General features: G+C 35.1%; 1 protein-coding gene across 3 annotated transcripts in view; it reads left to right on the forward strand.

Moving 5' to 3' along the window:
* Window positions 1–13,537, forward strand: part of SLC26A7 (solute carrier family 26 member 7) — a 72,966-nt gene that overhangs the window by 22,538 nt on the left and 36,891 nt on the right. The window contains exons 4-5 of one of the 3 annotated variants that reach the window (XM_041713957.2): window positions 5,158–5,322; window positions 12,456–12,608. In XM_041713957.2, the coding sequence (XP_041569891.2) occupies window positions 5,158–5,322; window positions 12,456–12,608 (318 nt within the window). Of the gene's footprint in view, window positions 1–5,157; window positions 5,323–10,818; window positions 12,609–13,537 lie in introns of those variants that run through there. The other 2 variants (XM_072924818.1, XM_072924819.1) reach the window with 2 other exon arrangements.

Genomic DNA, 13,537 nt, shown 5'->3' on the forward strand with positions numbered 1-13,537 from the left:
GGGGCTTAATTGCTTAATTTTGTCTCAAAGAAATAAGTTTCAAAGTCCTAAACTACTTCTGAAATCCAATATTTGAGAAAGTGTTTATAAAAGAGAAAAGATATTTAGTTATATTAAGAGGTGTTCTGATGAAATTAAAATAGTATTAAAATAGAAAATAAGTAAACATAAAATAAAAACTGTAATTACCAAAACCATTTAATATAATGCATTCATTATTTCATTTTAAAAAGCAGAGTGGAAGGCATAATGAAGATTTTTTTTATGTTTATGTAGCTGCTACACTATAAAGATAAACAGGGCATGGAAAACAAATCAAACTAATGGAACTCTTCCCTGATATCAAATACCTCAGAGGTATTGATGGGGAAAGAAAATGATAGAACATAGCAGAAATCTATTGAGTCATTTCCCCTCAGCACATTTTGTAATTAAAATAGGATGCTGCCTTTGTAACATTAAAAAAATCATCAAAAGAGCTTTTGGGTAAGATTTTTCTTCCCCTAGAAATGCTTCCATGAATGCTTCCATAAATATATGTGTCTCTAAAATCATCTCAGCATACTAAACTGAAATTCAACATTAAGATTTGCTGAATAAATAGAGGAAAGCTTTTTGCAGATCAAGATGAGGAAAAAAAACCCCCATAATTCTCTGTAGACCACTGTGTTGTAGTCTTCAGTTGGGCTATTCTTCTGTAGAGGAGAAATAGCTGCTTATTGCATTCCAGACTTGTAAAATTTTTATTAGTAAGTTTTTCATCTACTGTATTTTAAAAACTAACATGTAATTAGTTGCTGATATACAGTGTTGGATATAAAAATGTTTTTGGCTTTGAAGAGAACAAATTTACACATTCCTTTATCAATTTGCTTAATAATGAAGGAACGCATTTGAATAAGAAGGGTGTTTTTGTAAGGCAATATTCTTGTCCCAATCTCTATTAACCTGTGGGAAAAACAATGCTGTAGTATTTCTGTTATGCATAGCTCTGCATGAGGTGAAAACATGAGTCTACTATACAGTGATAATCAGGGGAAAAGTTCATTTTTCTTTTACAGTGGAAATACCTTATTACAGGCTCATATTCTGTATTTTGAAAACTACAAGTAGGCTGGGTGGGAGTTCTGGTTCCCACAATTACGGTAAAGCATACTATGTGTCAGTACAGAAAGACCATAGAAAAAACTTTTTCAGGTCCTGGAATGAGGAAAGTTCACTCTGCACACCATCAGAAGCTACCAGACACTCTCAAGACATCCAGAATGAACACAGGAGCTGCAGCTCAGAAAATCAAAAGCTAGTGGTCTACCAGTTAGATGTCTATTGAAACAGACAATGGAGAGTTTTAAATTGGCAACCCAGCTGAGCTGAACTGTGTCTGACTGTTCTCTCTAGAGAGTCCATAGATTTCTTCACTTTTGCTACCTGCGATAACCAATATAATGCACTAAATGACAGTCTCACAGTCTGTGCTGGTTCCCAAGAGATGTTCCTGTGTCTGGTCTCATCTACCTAGCCCATGCAGCAAATGATCAGAAAGGGCCCCACCACTTTGTCTGATATAACAGTGGAAAACCCCTTCCAGTACAGTGGAGTTTTGAGGGATTTAAAATTCATTCTCCAAAGCTGAATCTGTGCAGCAGCTAACACGGTATCAGTCTTTCAGTTTCTGGGGACAGAAAGTTTGACATTAGTGATTTCCAAAGAGCTGTTAAGTGATAAAAATTTTTACTGGCCGTGAAGTTAAATTGACTACATGTTGAATGGAATTTTAATAATAATAATAATAGACTGAGCTTGTTGTCATGGGAAGAAAGTATTGTAAGTGGACAAGAACCAAAGGTTCTGACTAATGAACATAGAGGGCTTTGCTTTTTGCAATTGCATTTTTTTCTTCTCCTGGCTAAATTCCCATTCTCTTCTATTTGTCAGAGTAAAATTATGGAGTAGTAAAGACAGCTGAAAAAAAAGATTCCCTTTGTATTGTCTTTCTTCCATTTGGAAATTTACTTTTTTATCAATTTTTTTTTTTTTGAAATCACGCCTTCCACCACTTCTGTCTAATCACTTCATTGTATACCTCATTTCTGATATCTTTTCTCCTTTACTGTGCATTAATTCAAGGCTGATTTCCCTTACTTTCTCATGTATTGCTTTTTCTTTTATCTGAAAGGTCTTGATTCCATTTACATGAATTTATTCAAGATATACCTGGCGAAAGCAAAATTTATCTCAAGAAAGTTACTTCTTAATGAACCTTCTTACATGGTATTATGTACTGAAAATGCCACACAAATAAACAAAAGCCAAGTGCCTTTCAAACAATTTTTATACTGTGCCTATTCTTTCCCTGAAGTATGCTTTTATCCTTTAGGAACTAAGTTCTTAAAAATTAAAAATTCTGGGTACAATTCTAAAATATGTAAAAATTTAGTTTCTTTTACAGTTTAAAAAAATCTCAGTATGATGAAAAATAATAAAAAGACAAAAATATTTGTTTTTATTCTTTTTTTGCTGTTCTAGCACTTTACTGTCACTTTTCTCTGTAGTTTGTCTGCATCAGGAATGAAAAGAAATCATAAAATTTACCAGAAAATAAAGTAGATGCAAAAATGAGTATCACAACCAATAGCCAAGATAAAGCAGATTTTTAGACACTACTTTAAGAATACTGAACTTTCTACAGTTTGGTCAGTGTTACTGGGTGAAAGACTTTATGACATAATGCAATGTAATGCAATTGAGTGCTGTCAGCTTAGCTAAGTTTCAAATGGTGTTTATTCAAAATGCAATGGCAGCCAAGCTGGCTGTTTCCCAGCATGGAGGGTTAATTTTAGAGTCAGTCTGGGCCTGAGTAAATGCTAATAATTTTATCTGTCAAGAAAACTCACATGCAAATAGATTTGGGAGGCTTGTTTCAAGACTTTTTTCCTTCTTGTGATCCATGGAGTTTTTGTACATTACTCACGTTGCAAAGACAACGAGGTTGTCTATGAGGTTCCCATACCAGTATATGCTGAGAATTACACCCTCCACCCACAATCTTTCCTGTTCTGGTTGCTTCATTTTTAGATCTTCTCCATGGAAGATGTATGGGTGCACATCGTATTTATTTAACTATCATGTAAATAAAGAGTAGGATGTTCATGCTCATGAATTACTGCCTTTGTTTCTGGGAGTCCTGAGCTACCTTCTGCAGTAAGGAGAGGGGACCAAATGTTGGCTGCTGCTTGTTTAATTGAGTGGCTGCAGAAATTGTCTAACCGGAACCATACACATGGTTTGCATGAATTTTACATTGCTTACGGTTACGTGCAATCAATAAAAAACTGTGTTTGAAATGTGTTCTTTAATTAGTACCGTGAAGCATCCTCTTAAAATGCTGAAGATTAAAAGAAAAAAAGTAAAAAACCAAAAATTAGATCTGAAAGTGATGCTGAAATTTCTTAGCTTAGCAATCATTTTCCGTAACTCACATAATAACTTTCTCTGAAATGCTAATAGTAACAAATACGTCTCTGTGATATTATGTAGTACACAGAATTGTCTCTGTGGTTTTGATTCGATGCCTAAATAAACATCCAATTTCCTGGAAACTAAGCTGTTACACAGTTAGAAATGTCACATTCAGACAATAGAAACCAATTTCAGAAAACAAAAAAAAATTCACAAGGGAAGGGAGAATTTAATTCTTATTGAACTTTGCTACTGTGAACAATGTTTTAAATATATTAGCAGACACACTGTTAGAACAAACAGCTAAACAAAATATCTGAAATTAGTAATTATCAGTTTTAAGCCTGACTAACAAAATTGCTACTCACCGAGGGTATACAGTAATTATCATTATTGGAGTCCAATCTTGAATGGCAATCAATGTTCCAATTGCTCATAGTAAAGAGTAAAGAGTAATTTACATGCTATTAATGGGAAATAGAGGAAAAATCTTATATTTAATCTCCCAAATGGAAGAGGATATTGCTTACTAGAGGTTTTGTGGTAAATTAAAAGACACTTATTTTGATATTTTTGTTTGTTTTGTGGTACTATGCCCAAAGCTCATTGCATACAGGTTGAGTTTTATGGTGAGAACATGAATGGTGTTCAGGTATAAAGAATTATAACATCTGAAAAGAATAGATTTAGCTTCAGGAAAAAAAAAAAAAAAACAAACCAAAAAAAAAAAAAAACCCCAAACAAAACCAAACCAACCAACCAACCAACCAACCAACCAACCAAACAAAAAAAGCAAAAAAGCAAGGGAGACTGTGATATATTCCAAAATGATGACATATAATATGGTAAACACAAAATAAACTGCTTAGAAAGTATTGTAATAAACAGCTCTGTGCCAAGAGCTTGTTAATTTTCAGGGAGAAGAACAGCAAATGCAAAAGACCATAGAAGTAAGAAACTGCAAAACTCATTGTGAGGAGAGATAATGTCAATGTAACTTAATGAGGATCAGAAAAGTGATGTGTAAACCACAGTAGCAGCTGTGGTCAAACAACAACTTTGTTCAAAGAATTAAAAGTTGTCAAATCTCATACTTTGGAGGGAAAGGATGTTCGAAGCCCAGGATAAGGGGAGAAAACTGTTGAACATAACAATACCTACAATAGTTGTCGATCCTGCTGCAGCTTAAATTTCTGAATTAGAGGTCTCAACACAAGAGTCTTTATAGCACCTCTTAAATTTGGTATCTGTTGAAATTACTAATGTTGGGAATCCTGGTAGTGACATTATGGCAATCAGTAAGCTGGACCAAGATGTTGCTCTTGGCCCATTTAGGCTACATAGCAGTGGAGCAGGAATAAGTCTTAGAATCAGCCTCACTCTTTGAGCTGCTGTACTTGTTGCAGTGTTGAGTCGATGTTTTTATGGTATTTATTGTGTTCACATATTTCAGCAGGTGTGAGTAGAGTTTCTTTGTGTCTGCTTTTGTTACTAAACCAGTGTTAGAGTCTGGTAAACTAGTGAGTATACTGTAGGTAAATCCACAGAACTGCAGTGCCTTCCATTTTCAGATAGATTTGTCTGCCAAATTTTTTTGCTGTGTATCTTTAGCTCGTTTATCTTATAACTTATTAAAAGGACTCTGACTCAATGTCCTATCACCAAGAAGCTGCTGATCCTCCTGCTTTTGCCTTTTAGGTAGCGATGTTTGTGCTGCAGTTGGGCAGTGCCACTTTCTTGTTAACAGAACCCGTCATAAGTGCCATGACAACTGGAGCAGCTACACATGTCGTGACTTCACAAGTGAAGTATCTGCTGGGAATGAAAATGCCATATATATCAGGACCACTGGCATTTTTTCATGTGAGTTCAGTGAAAGAGATATTTCATTAAAATTTCATTAGATAAAATTCTATTATATGCGCTATTTGTCTCTGTGTAAGAGTATGGAATTTGTTATGCATATGTGTGAATGAACAGAAGATGAGCCTTCATCTTATTTTTAACTGTTTGTAAGAAGAGAATTGGAAAACCTGATAGAGAACTAGCAGGGATGGGTACAGTAATTAATTTTAAATATGTTTCTTAGGGTGTCAATAATCCCTTTTATTATCCTGAGCCATTATACACTCATACAGAGAGGGTAATCTCCCTCTGGGTCAGAATGTGGAAGGAATATAAATTTAAACATATTTTCTTCAAATGCTGCTGAAATCTGACCATCATTGTGGCAAAAGGAAAATGACCCATTATTTGTGTATCTCCTATGCAAAAATTACTCTAGGTATGCTATTTATTATTTTATGACATGTTGCTACTTTGCCATAAACACAGCAAGCAGACAACTTTAAGGTCGTTTTTATAAAATGCATGCTGCATTCCATGCAGTATTGTTGCAAATAATTGGTTAGGTTCCTTAAAGAATCACCATCAGTGATATTGGTAAAAAGCAGGTATGAGCTTAATACAAACTTATGAAAGTATGACTTTAACAGAGTTCAGCAGCAAGGTTCACTCAGTTACTCCAAGGATGAAGCATTCATAGGAAAATTATATTAGTATAAATTTAGAATTAATTACATGGAGACTGAAGATGAATAAGGGTAAGGGCGCAAAGGGTATGAACACAAAAAAATAAGATGTGCAAAAGGGTTTACCAGAAATTCATCATTGAGTAATTTAACATTTATGAAGTGATTCAATAGGATTTTTAATAAATATAACTGTGACTTAATTACAGTTTCATGATAATAACATTCACACCATAATAAGTTCACATGCTCACAGTCAGAGATAAGTGCATGTCTGTCTGTGAGTGTAAAGGTGCTTATCAAAAATTCCCCCTGGCTTCAGGGAAATATTCATGGCAAATTCCTGAGTGTTTCTCACCAGGCAAGGCTGCACCTCAAGGAGTCTGTGTGCATGTGTGTGTATCAGCCCAGGGCTCACCGTGATGGTCTTTTAAGTATTGCAGACTTGAGGGCTCTTGAGCTCTGAGAGGTGCCCCACAGAGAGGGAGGTGCTGGCACAGCCCACTGTGGCCCTGAAGAGCCCAGAAGACCTCACTTAGGACTGGCATGTGCAGGGTCACCAGCTGATTTGCTTTAGTCATCAGTTTGTTTCCATCCTGGCCATAACCCGTGCTGGCAACTACAGGAGTTTCCAAAACATTTGGAAATTGTTTCTAAAACTTCGGCAACAATGGTGCTGTTCTACTTGAGCTCCAGCTCAGGTAGGGAATGTTCCAAGGCTGTCAGTGGATGACTGATCACCCTTTGTTCCCCACCTCAGCCCCACAGCAGATGTTGCTGTTACAGTGTTTTCCCACCTGTATCCCGTGAAAACGCCTGGTCTGGCCAGGGACATGTCCCCACCTGGCTGGTTTGGTCAAGGCCATGAGGTGATGCACCACCACCAGTGACATGGTTACAGCCCTTGGGAAGTACAGATTTTTGACTGAAACCTTAAAGAGAAAAGCTGTATAATCTTATTACACAAAAGTCACAAATATATTCTTGTGGTAACTTATTCCAGCAAGCCCTGAGTTTCGGCGCTGTGAGAATAATCTCTTGACATTATTAGTGTTACAACAGTGCCTGTCAAAATGATATTTGCTCATAATAAAACTGTATTTATTTGCTGAAGTGATATCTACATTGCACTGATAGTGAGACTTCATCTAATCAGCCAATAAATTAGGACATCTCATTTAAAATCAATGATTATGTCTTTGTGCCCTACTACATGCTTTATTTTTTTCCTATTATTTGGAAAATTTGTTAATGTGAAATCTTGATTAGAAGATGTTGCTTTTTAGAATGTTTTTCCCATAGTATTTTACAAATTTGATAGCTTTTCATATGGATAATACATTTGTTAAGTTTTTTACAGGACCAATTTATTAATGAAAATTAGGAGCATGTAAAAAATAACAAGTAATTTATCCATTTATCTTGTAGAGATATACGTAAAAGTGTCATAGTTTTTTTTGGCTTATTAGACTATAAAAATGGTTCTTTTGTTTTTTCATTACTTAAAAACCTTTTCATAAATGATTGTTAATATAAAATGTGAACAGCCCCTTTTTCGTGGTGTTTCCATGGAGACTATACTTACATATAGGAATATTGTCATCTTGTAGAGATGACTGGTGTTAAGTACTGCAGCCAAGGCATAATCAAAATACACATTATGAGCAACAATAAAGAACAGCGGTGATATGAAGAAATATTTCCACCTTGGTGTGCTGATGATATCATAAATGAGGTCATTCAAATGCTTTGAAAGAAAGCTATTCCCTTATCCCTTGTATTTTTAATGTATTTGAAACAAGTTCTTTGCTTTTCTCTTCTGAGATCAAACTCCTTTGAACATAAGCCAAAAAAAAACTTTCCTGATTTTTTTAAGGTTCTGAATTGCTCTGTAAATTGTGTGTCTACTCTGTATAACTTGAAAGAATGATTAAAAAGGGCAATTTTACTATATAAATGTTTTAAAATATTTCTGGTTTCTGTTCAGACTTATGAATTGCCTTCAGAGAAGGTACAGTATCTCAGTCAAAAGCACCAGAGCTAGACTTTAACATTAATTTTCTTCTGTGGCTGTAGTTTCATGTGAAAATTATATTAATTAGATATAAGGTAATTTGCACATGTATCTAGAGAGTGAAAGGCAACTTTGGCATGTCTCTCTGGACACATTCTTCACTTCAAATTCTCAAAATCCAAAGACTGGTACTTTTGCTACATTTTTTCTCTTTGTCCACTCCAAAACACCTCCCACTCACAAAACCAATTGCTTTGCCTCAGGCAGCCTTTGGGCTGGCAAAGCAAGAATAAGAATGTTTAATAAAGTGTGATAGGAGAGTTGCAAGCATAGCAAGCCAGTGAAATGAATTCTTTATAGCATGTGAGATCATGGTTAAATACGTAGAAAGGAACTTTGCATATGGAGAACAAATCTAGTACACTGGCCTTGAGCCTGTGGTACTTCTGTGTTTACACATAGGTTAAGTAACTTAACAAATTTTGTTTTCCCTGCACCTGGTTTGTCACATTTCAATTGAGCTGCACAGTGCAGCATCAGCTTGTGTTTTGCAAATGGAAAAGGAAAAGTGAAGGTGAAGAAGAAAAACAGTGAGGTAATAATGCATGTGAGATCTAACTTTACAAGGGAAAAGTGTCATCAAGTTTTACTCAGCACCTGAAAATGGAAGCACATATTTGTATTTCCCCCTTATTTGTGTATAGATATATTTCTCTTTCCACATGTTTCCGACAAAATACAACACTGCAGAATGAACTGCACTGTAAGAAATGTGCTTTTCAAAACTGGGTCTTTTGTGGCTGTGTTGCAAAATCCTTGTGTGGTCTTGCTGCTATTCTTGAAAAAAAACCCTCAGACCTTCACATTTTGCTAACACCCTTTTTTTCCCAGCTAACTCTATAGTATTTCCCTGTACATTCTCCAGTGTGACATATCTAAAAAATATCAGAATGAATTTTTTTGAAAACTAAATTAATTTGTCCACTCTTAAAATGTATTTTGTTAAATAACATGTTCCTTTAATTCCTTTTTTCGCTTCAGCCTCTATGCATATTTTAGAGCTAATATTTTGGGGTTTCATGTAGACATTAAAAAAAAACAACTCAGCGCATTCATTAATACATCCAAATACACACCCTTTCTAGGGTGATAGTGAACATTACAATGTTCAATATCACCTCAAAATTGATGGTTTCCCATGAGAAAAGGAACATTCAGTGTCTGTTTATATATGTGCAAAGCTTGAACATGCTGAACTTATAACTACATTTTTGATCAAAATATTTGTAAATCTTTTGAATCAGATGCCAATTGTATTGCAAGCTTGCTTAACTTTATGAACTTAGATTTAGGATTTATAGTTTGATCTTGGATGAGTACATTAACTGACTAGACAGAATACAATATAAAATGTACAGTTTAAAGAGATGTCTGTTGTGCATGTTAATTACATTCCTGGTGAGAGCCACATGCTCTTTCTTTCTTATGAAAGGGTCTCCTCGTTTCACTGATCATGCCATGAATTGAGTGATTTTAGGTTTTCAAAAAATGGTTACTCAGGAACCAACTAGTCAGTGGAAGCTCCTTAGTCTGATGCAGTAATTAATTTAATATTAATGCATTACTGCCAGAATTGTTTTGGTGTACTACAGACACTTTGGGGATAGGGCTGTTTGGGCTACTGAATTCAAATGAACTACAAAGCATTGGCAGTTCCATCATTTTTTATTTATTGGCTGTTGTAGGCTGCATACAGAAGAATAAGACTTCAAAGAAACACCAAAGGATGTACTAGGCAGGTCATGCAAAGATTTTGTTGCAAAATCTGAAAAAACCTATGGCAAAGGTTTACAAGATTTGGCCATATATTTTTACTCTTTTTTACTCAGTTTGAAAGACAAAAATTCTTGAAGCTTGTGTGTATTTCTTCACTAAAATTTTGTTTATTCACTCAGTCTTTTGTCGCACTTTGTCTAGGAAGATTAGATTTGATGCCATGAACACAGATAGCTAATGCTGGCACTTTAATAGCCAGCATTCATTTCAAAACAAATCCCATCTCTCTGACTTCAGCAAGTAGGAATCCACCCATTTCTTTATTTTTCTTGCCTCTTTACCTTAGATGTAGCTCAGTCTTTGGTGACTTTTTGGGCACGATTTTCCAGTTTGCCTCCTTTTGTCTTAATTAATCACAGCTTCTGTTTGGGCACTCAGCTAAGTCCTGTGCCCTCTTGAAAATGCATTCTTGGAAAATTATGGGTACAGATCTAGTCCCAAGCCACTAAAAATACAATACACATATTTTCTGATTACAGAGGGGCAATATGTGGCTAAAAACTGTGGTTTAATTGCCATTCTTCAGATTTAAGACATATCTAGATCATATTACTTAACAAGTTGACTTTAAAATATTTTCCTGGTTTCCGAGAAATGTTTGTGCTGGGTTATATTGTGCATCCTTAAAACTCCAAGGGCTACATTGGATCTTTATGAGGAAAGTTAATTTTCTGAAACCATATTTAGGTTGGTTTTTTTCCCTTTCTAGATTATGAAAATATCCTCAGAGAGAAAAAATCAGGACGTGATTTGAATTTACTCATGCTTCAATATGAGCATCACTTCTTTAATGAGTGACAGAATCAGAACAGTAGAAATAATTTCTATCATCATATTGACTACCTTTCTGCTAAAATAGGGTTCTTTCCTAAGATAATTTTTCTAGTACTTTTCTCTGTCCAATATAAATTTATGAATTTAACCTACAAACTGTCAGAACTTGTTAGCATTATACATGTATTTGAGAATACATTCTCTGGAGCAGAAAATTATTCATCTTTATTTTGATAACACTACAAGTGTGACTTTTGATTTAAGAAGACTTTTGGTCTTCTTAGTCACTGCCTGAGAAAACTCCTGCTTTTTAATATTACTATTATTATATTAAGCTTCACTTGCTTGATTTTATTATCCTGTATGTTAGGGTTTAAAAAAAAGTTATTTGTGATCATGTCTAAATCTACATCCTAATCTTAACTTGGTTCTCTCTATGGTTTATATTTCAGTATGCACAGTAGTTCCCAGAATTTAAATGCAGAACTCAAAGGTCTGAGCCTATCCAGTTTTTTTCCCTTATAGCTTTAGTAAGCGTGTGTAATGTATCCATTTTTATGGCTTGCTGTTCTTTCAGGCAATATTGCTTTTCTTCATGAGGCCCAAAAATAAGTTGTGATGAGATCTCATGATTTCTTTATTTATCAGGATAGATGGTCTCTCTAATTTTCTTCATCCCATCTATTTCAGCAAACTTGTAATTTTTTTCATTACTCTGTTGATGTACTCCCATACTGATTTATGCCTTATTTCCTGAACCCTCAAATTCAGCATAGAGCAAAAATTACAGTTCACTGTGTCATCTGTGCTGCTGCAAAGGCAACTGCGTTCTCCGAAGTCTGTTACTTACAACATTGTATTCATCATCGAAGACCTCTGTTTCTCATCACTGTTGGTCATTCTATTCCTGTTCCGTATTTCTATTCTGCATGTTCCTTATAATTCAGCACCATATTTCCTTTGTTCATTACAGATCCAACTACATTTTTCCAACCTGTTTTACAGCTTATTGCAGCACATATTAACTGGTAAAAAGCTGAAGTACGCCTGCTCACAGTTCCATAGCTCTTGCCTGGTGTCCTCTTTCCCCCTTAACTCTGCAGTCAGCAGAAAAGGAGCAAACAGGGCTAAGCAGATAACTTCAGTTATTTAAACAACCAGTAGCATATGTATGCAAGCTTGGCAATTATTTAGTGTGTGCAGCACCTAGATCTGACCAAAGCATGCTTCATGGAGCACTGTGTAAGGGGCAAGAGCAACAAATGGGGAGACTGAGGATGGCCTGCTGAAATTACTCTGGGAAAACATTACTCTGGAAAAATGACCCACAAATCGCAGAGGATGCCCGTATTGAAGATTCCTGTTGGATCTCTTCCCATCCAGCCACTACTGCATTTTTCTTTCCCTTTTCTTTTTTCCTCTCCTTTTCTTTTCTCTTATTTTCTGTCTTTTATTTACTAGCATTGGTGCATGTTATATACTATGGGCACTACAAATAAACCTTTGTGCAAGATAATTTTCTCAGCATTTTTATGCGAACTCATTTATCTCACTGAACTTAATGAGACTGAAAAAGAAAAGGAAACATATCACATTTATTGGAATTTATAGCTTGCTTCTACCAATAGAAATTTGTAAATTAATATATACAAATATTAATTTTTTTTTTCTAAATCTCTGTAAAATCTAAAATACAGGCCAAAAACTTGTCCAGTGACTCAGCTCCTGCAGTATTGATTCAGCTGTCACTCATTATTTGTCCTAAGTCATGAGAAGATGCCATGGCATGTGATCCAGAATATATTTTTTGATCTGTGATTGTTATTTGCTATTCACTGTAGATTTATGCCTATGTGTTTGAGAATATCAGATCAGTTCAGTTGGAGGCATTACTTCTCTCCTTGCTGAGCATTGTGGTACTGGTTCTTGTTAAGGAGCTGAATGAAAAATTTCACAGAAAGATTAAAGTTGTCGTTCCCATCGATCTACTTTTGGTAAGTACAAAATTATATATCAGGCTTTTTCTTAGAAAACTTTCAATGGCTCAATCTGCTGAAGTTTACTGTGCTGTCTATAGTTACCCACACCTGCCTCTTATTAAATAGACAGCTGATTTTCATGGCTGTAAGTTGATTGTAAAAACAGGAAATAATTTGGCTTAATAATTAAGATCCCAATTTGTATAATATTTTTCATATGTTTACTACTTTTTACATAATCACAAGAACATAAAGCCTAGAATGTTGAAGTGTAAGAAGTTTCAAATATAAAATAAAAAGTAACTGGCATACTGTAACTCCAAGCAAGTCTTGTGCTGGGTAGTTGTGACTTAGATGTTGCTTGTGATTTACCTACAACAAAATTAAATAGCTATGCTATTGCATTCTGTCATTTTACTAACATGTTTTCTTTTAACATGGTATAGACTAAATTAAAATTAGCAATTGCATTATACCCCCTGCTTTAAGGATTAAGCTGTAGTCAAATGATCAGCACCAGATCACCATTAGAAAGTTTCTGTTTTTCTGTAAACCGCTGATAGAAAATACAAAGTATGAAGGACAGTTGGTTTTCAGAATGCATTACCACAATTACTCTTCTGTTGCTGGAAAAGAAAATATTTACAGGGGCAAAAATCTGGAAAAGGAGGTAGTGTAATCCTGGTCTCAGTGTTACCTGTTTAAAAAATATTGGATAAAATGTACCAGGATTGCAGCCTGGACCCCTGTTCTATTGGGATTTGTGAGTTCATCTCATTTGAAATACAGGAAATGAGTCTGAACCTCCTGAGAGTCAAACTTTATACTCCCTCTGCAAGATTTGTACCTGCTAGAACATAAAAGAAAGAGGCAGACACATCTTCTGCTGTAGTCTGTGCTGAAGTCAACACTGCTAGTCTGGATTAGATATGCTCAAAGATCAT

The sequence above is a fragment of the Taeniopygia guttata genome, chromosome 2 (genome assembly GCF_048771995.1).
Source record: "Taeniopygia guttata chromosome 2, bTaeGut7.mat, whole genome shotgun sequence".
NCBI lineage: Eukaryota > Metazoa > Chordata > Aves > Passeriformes > Estrildidae > Taeniopygia > Taeniopygia guttata.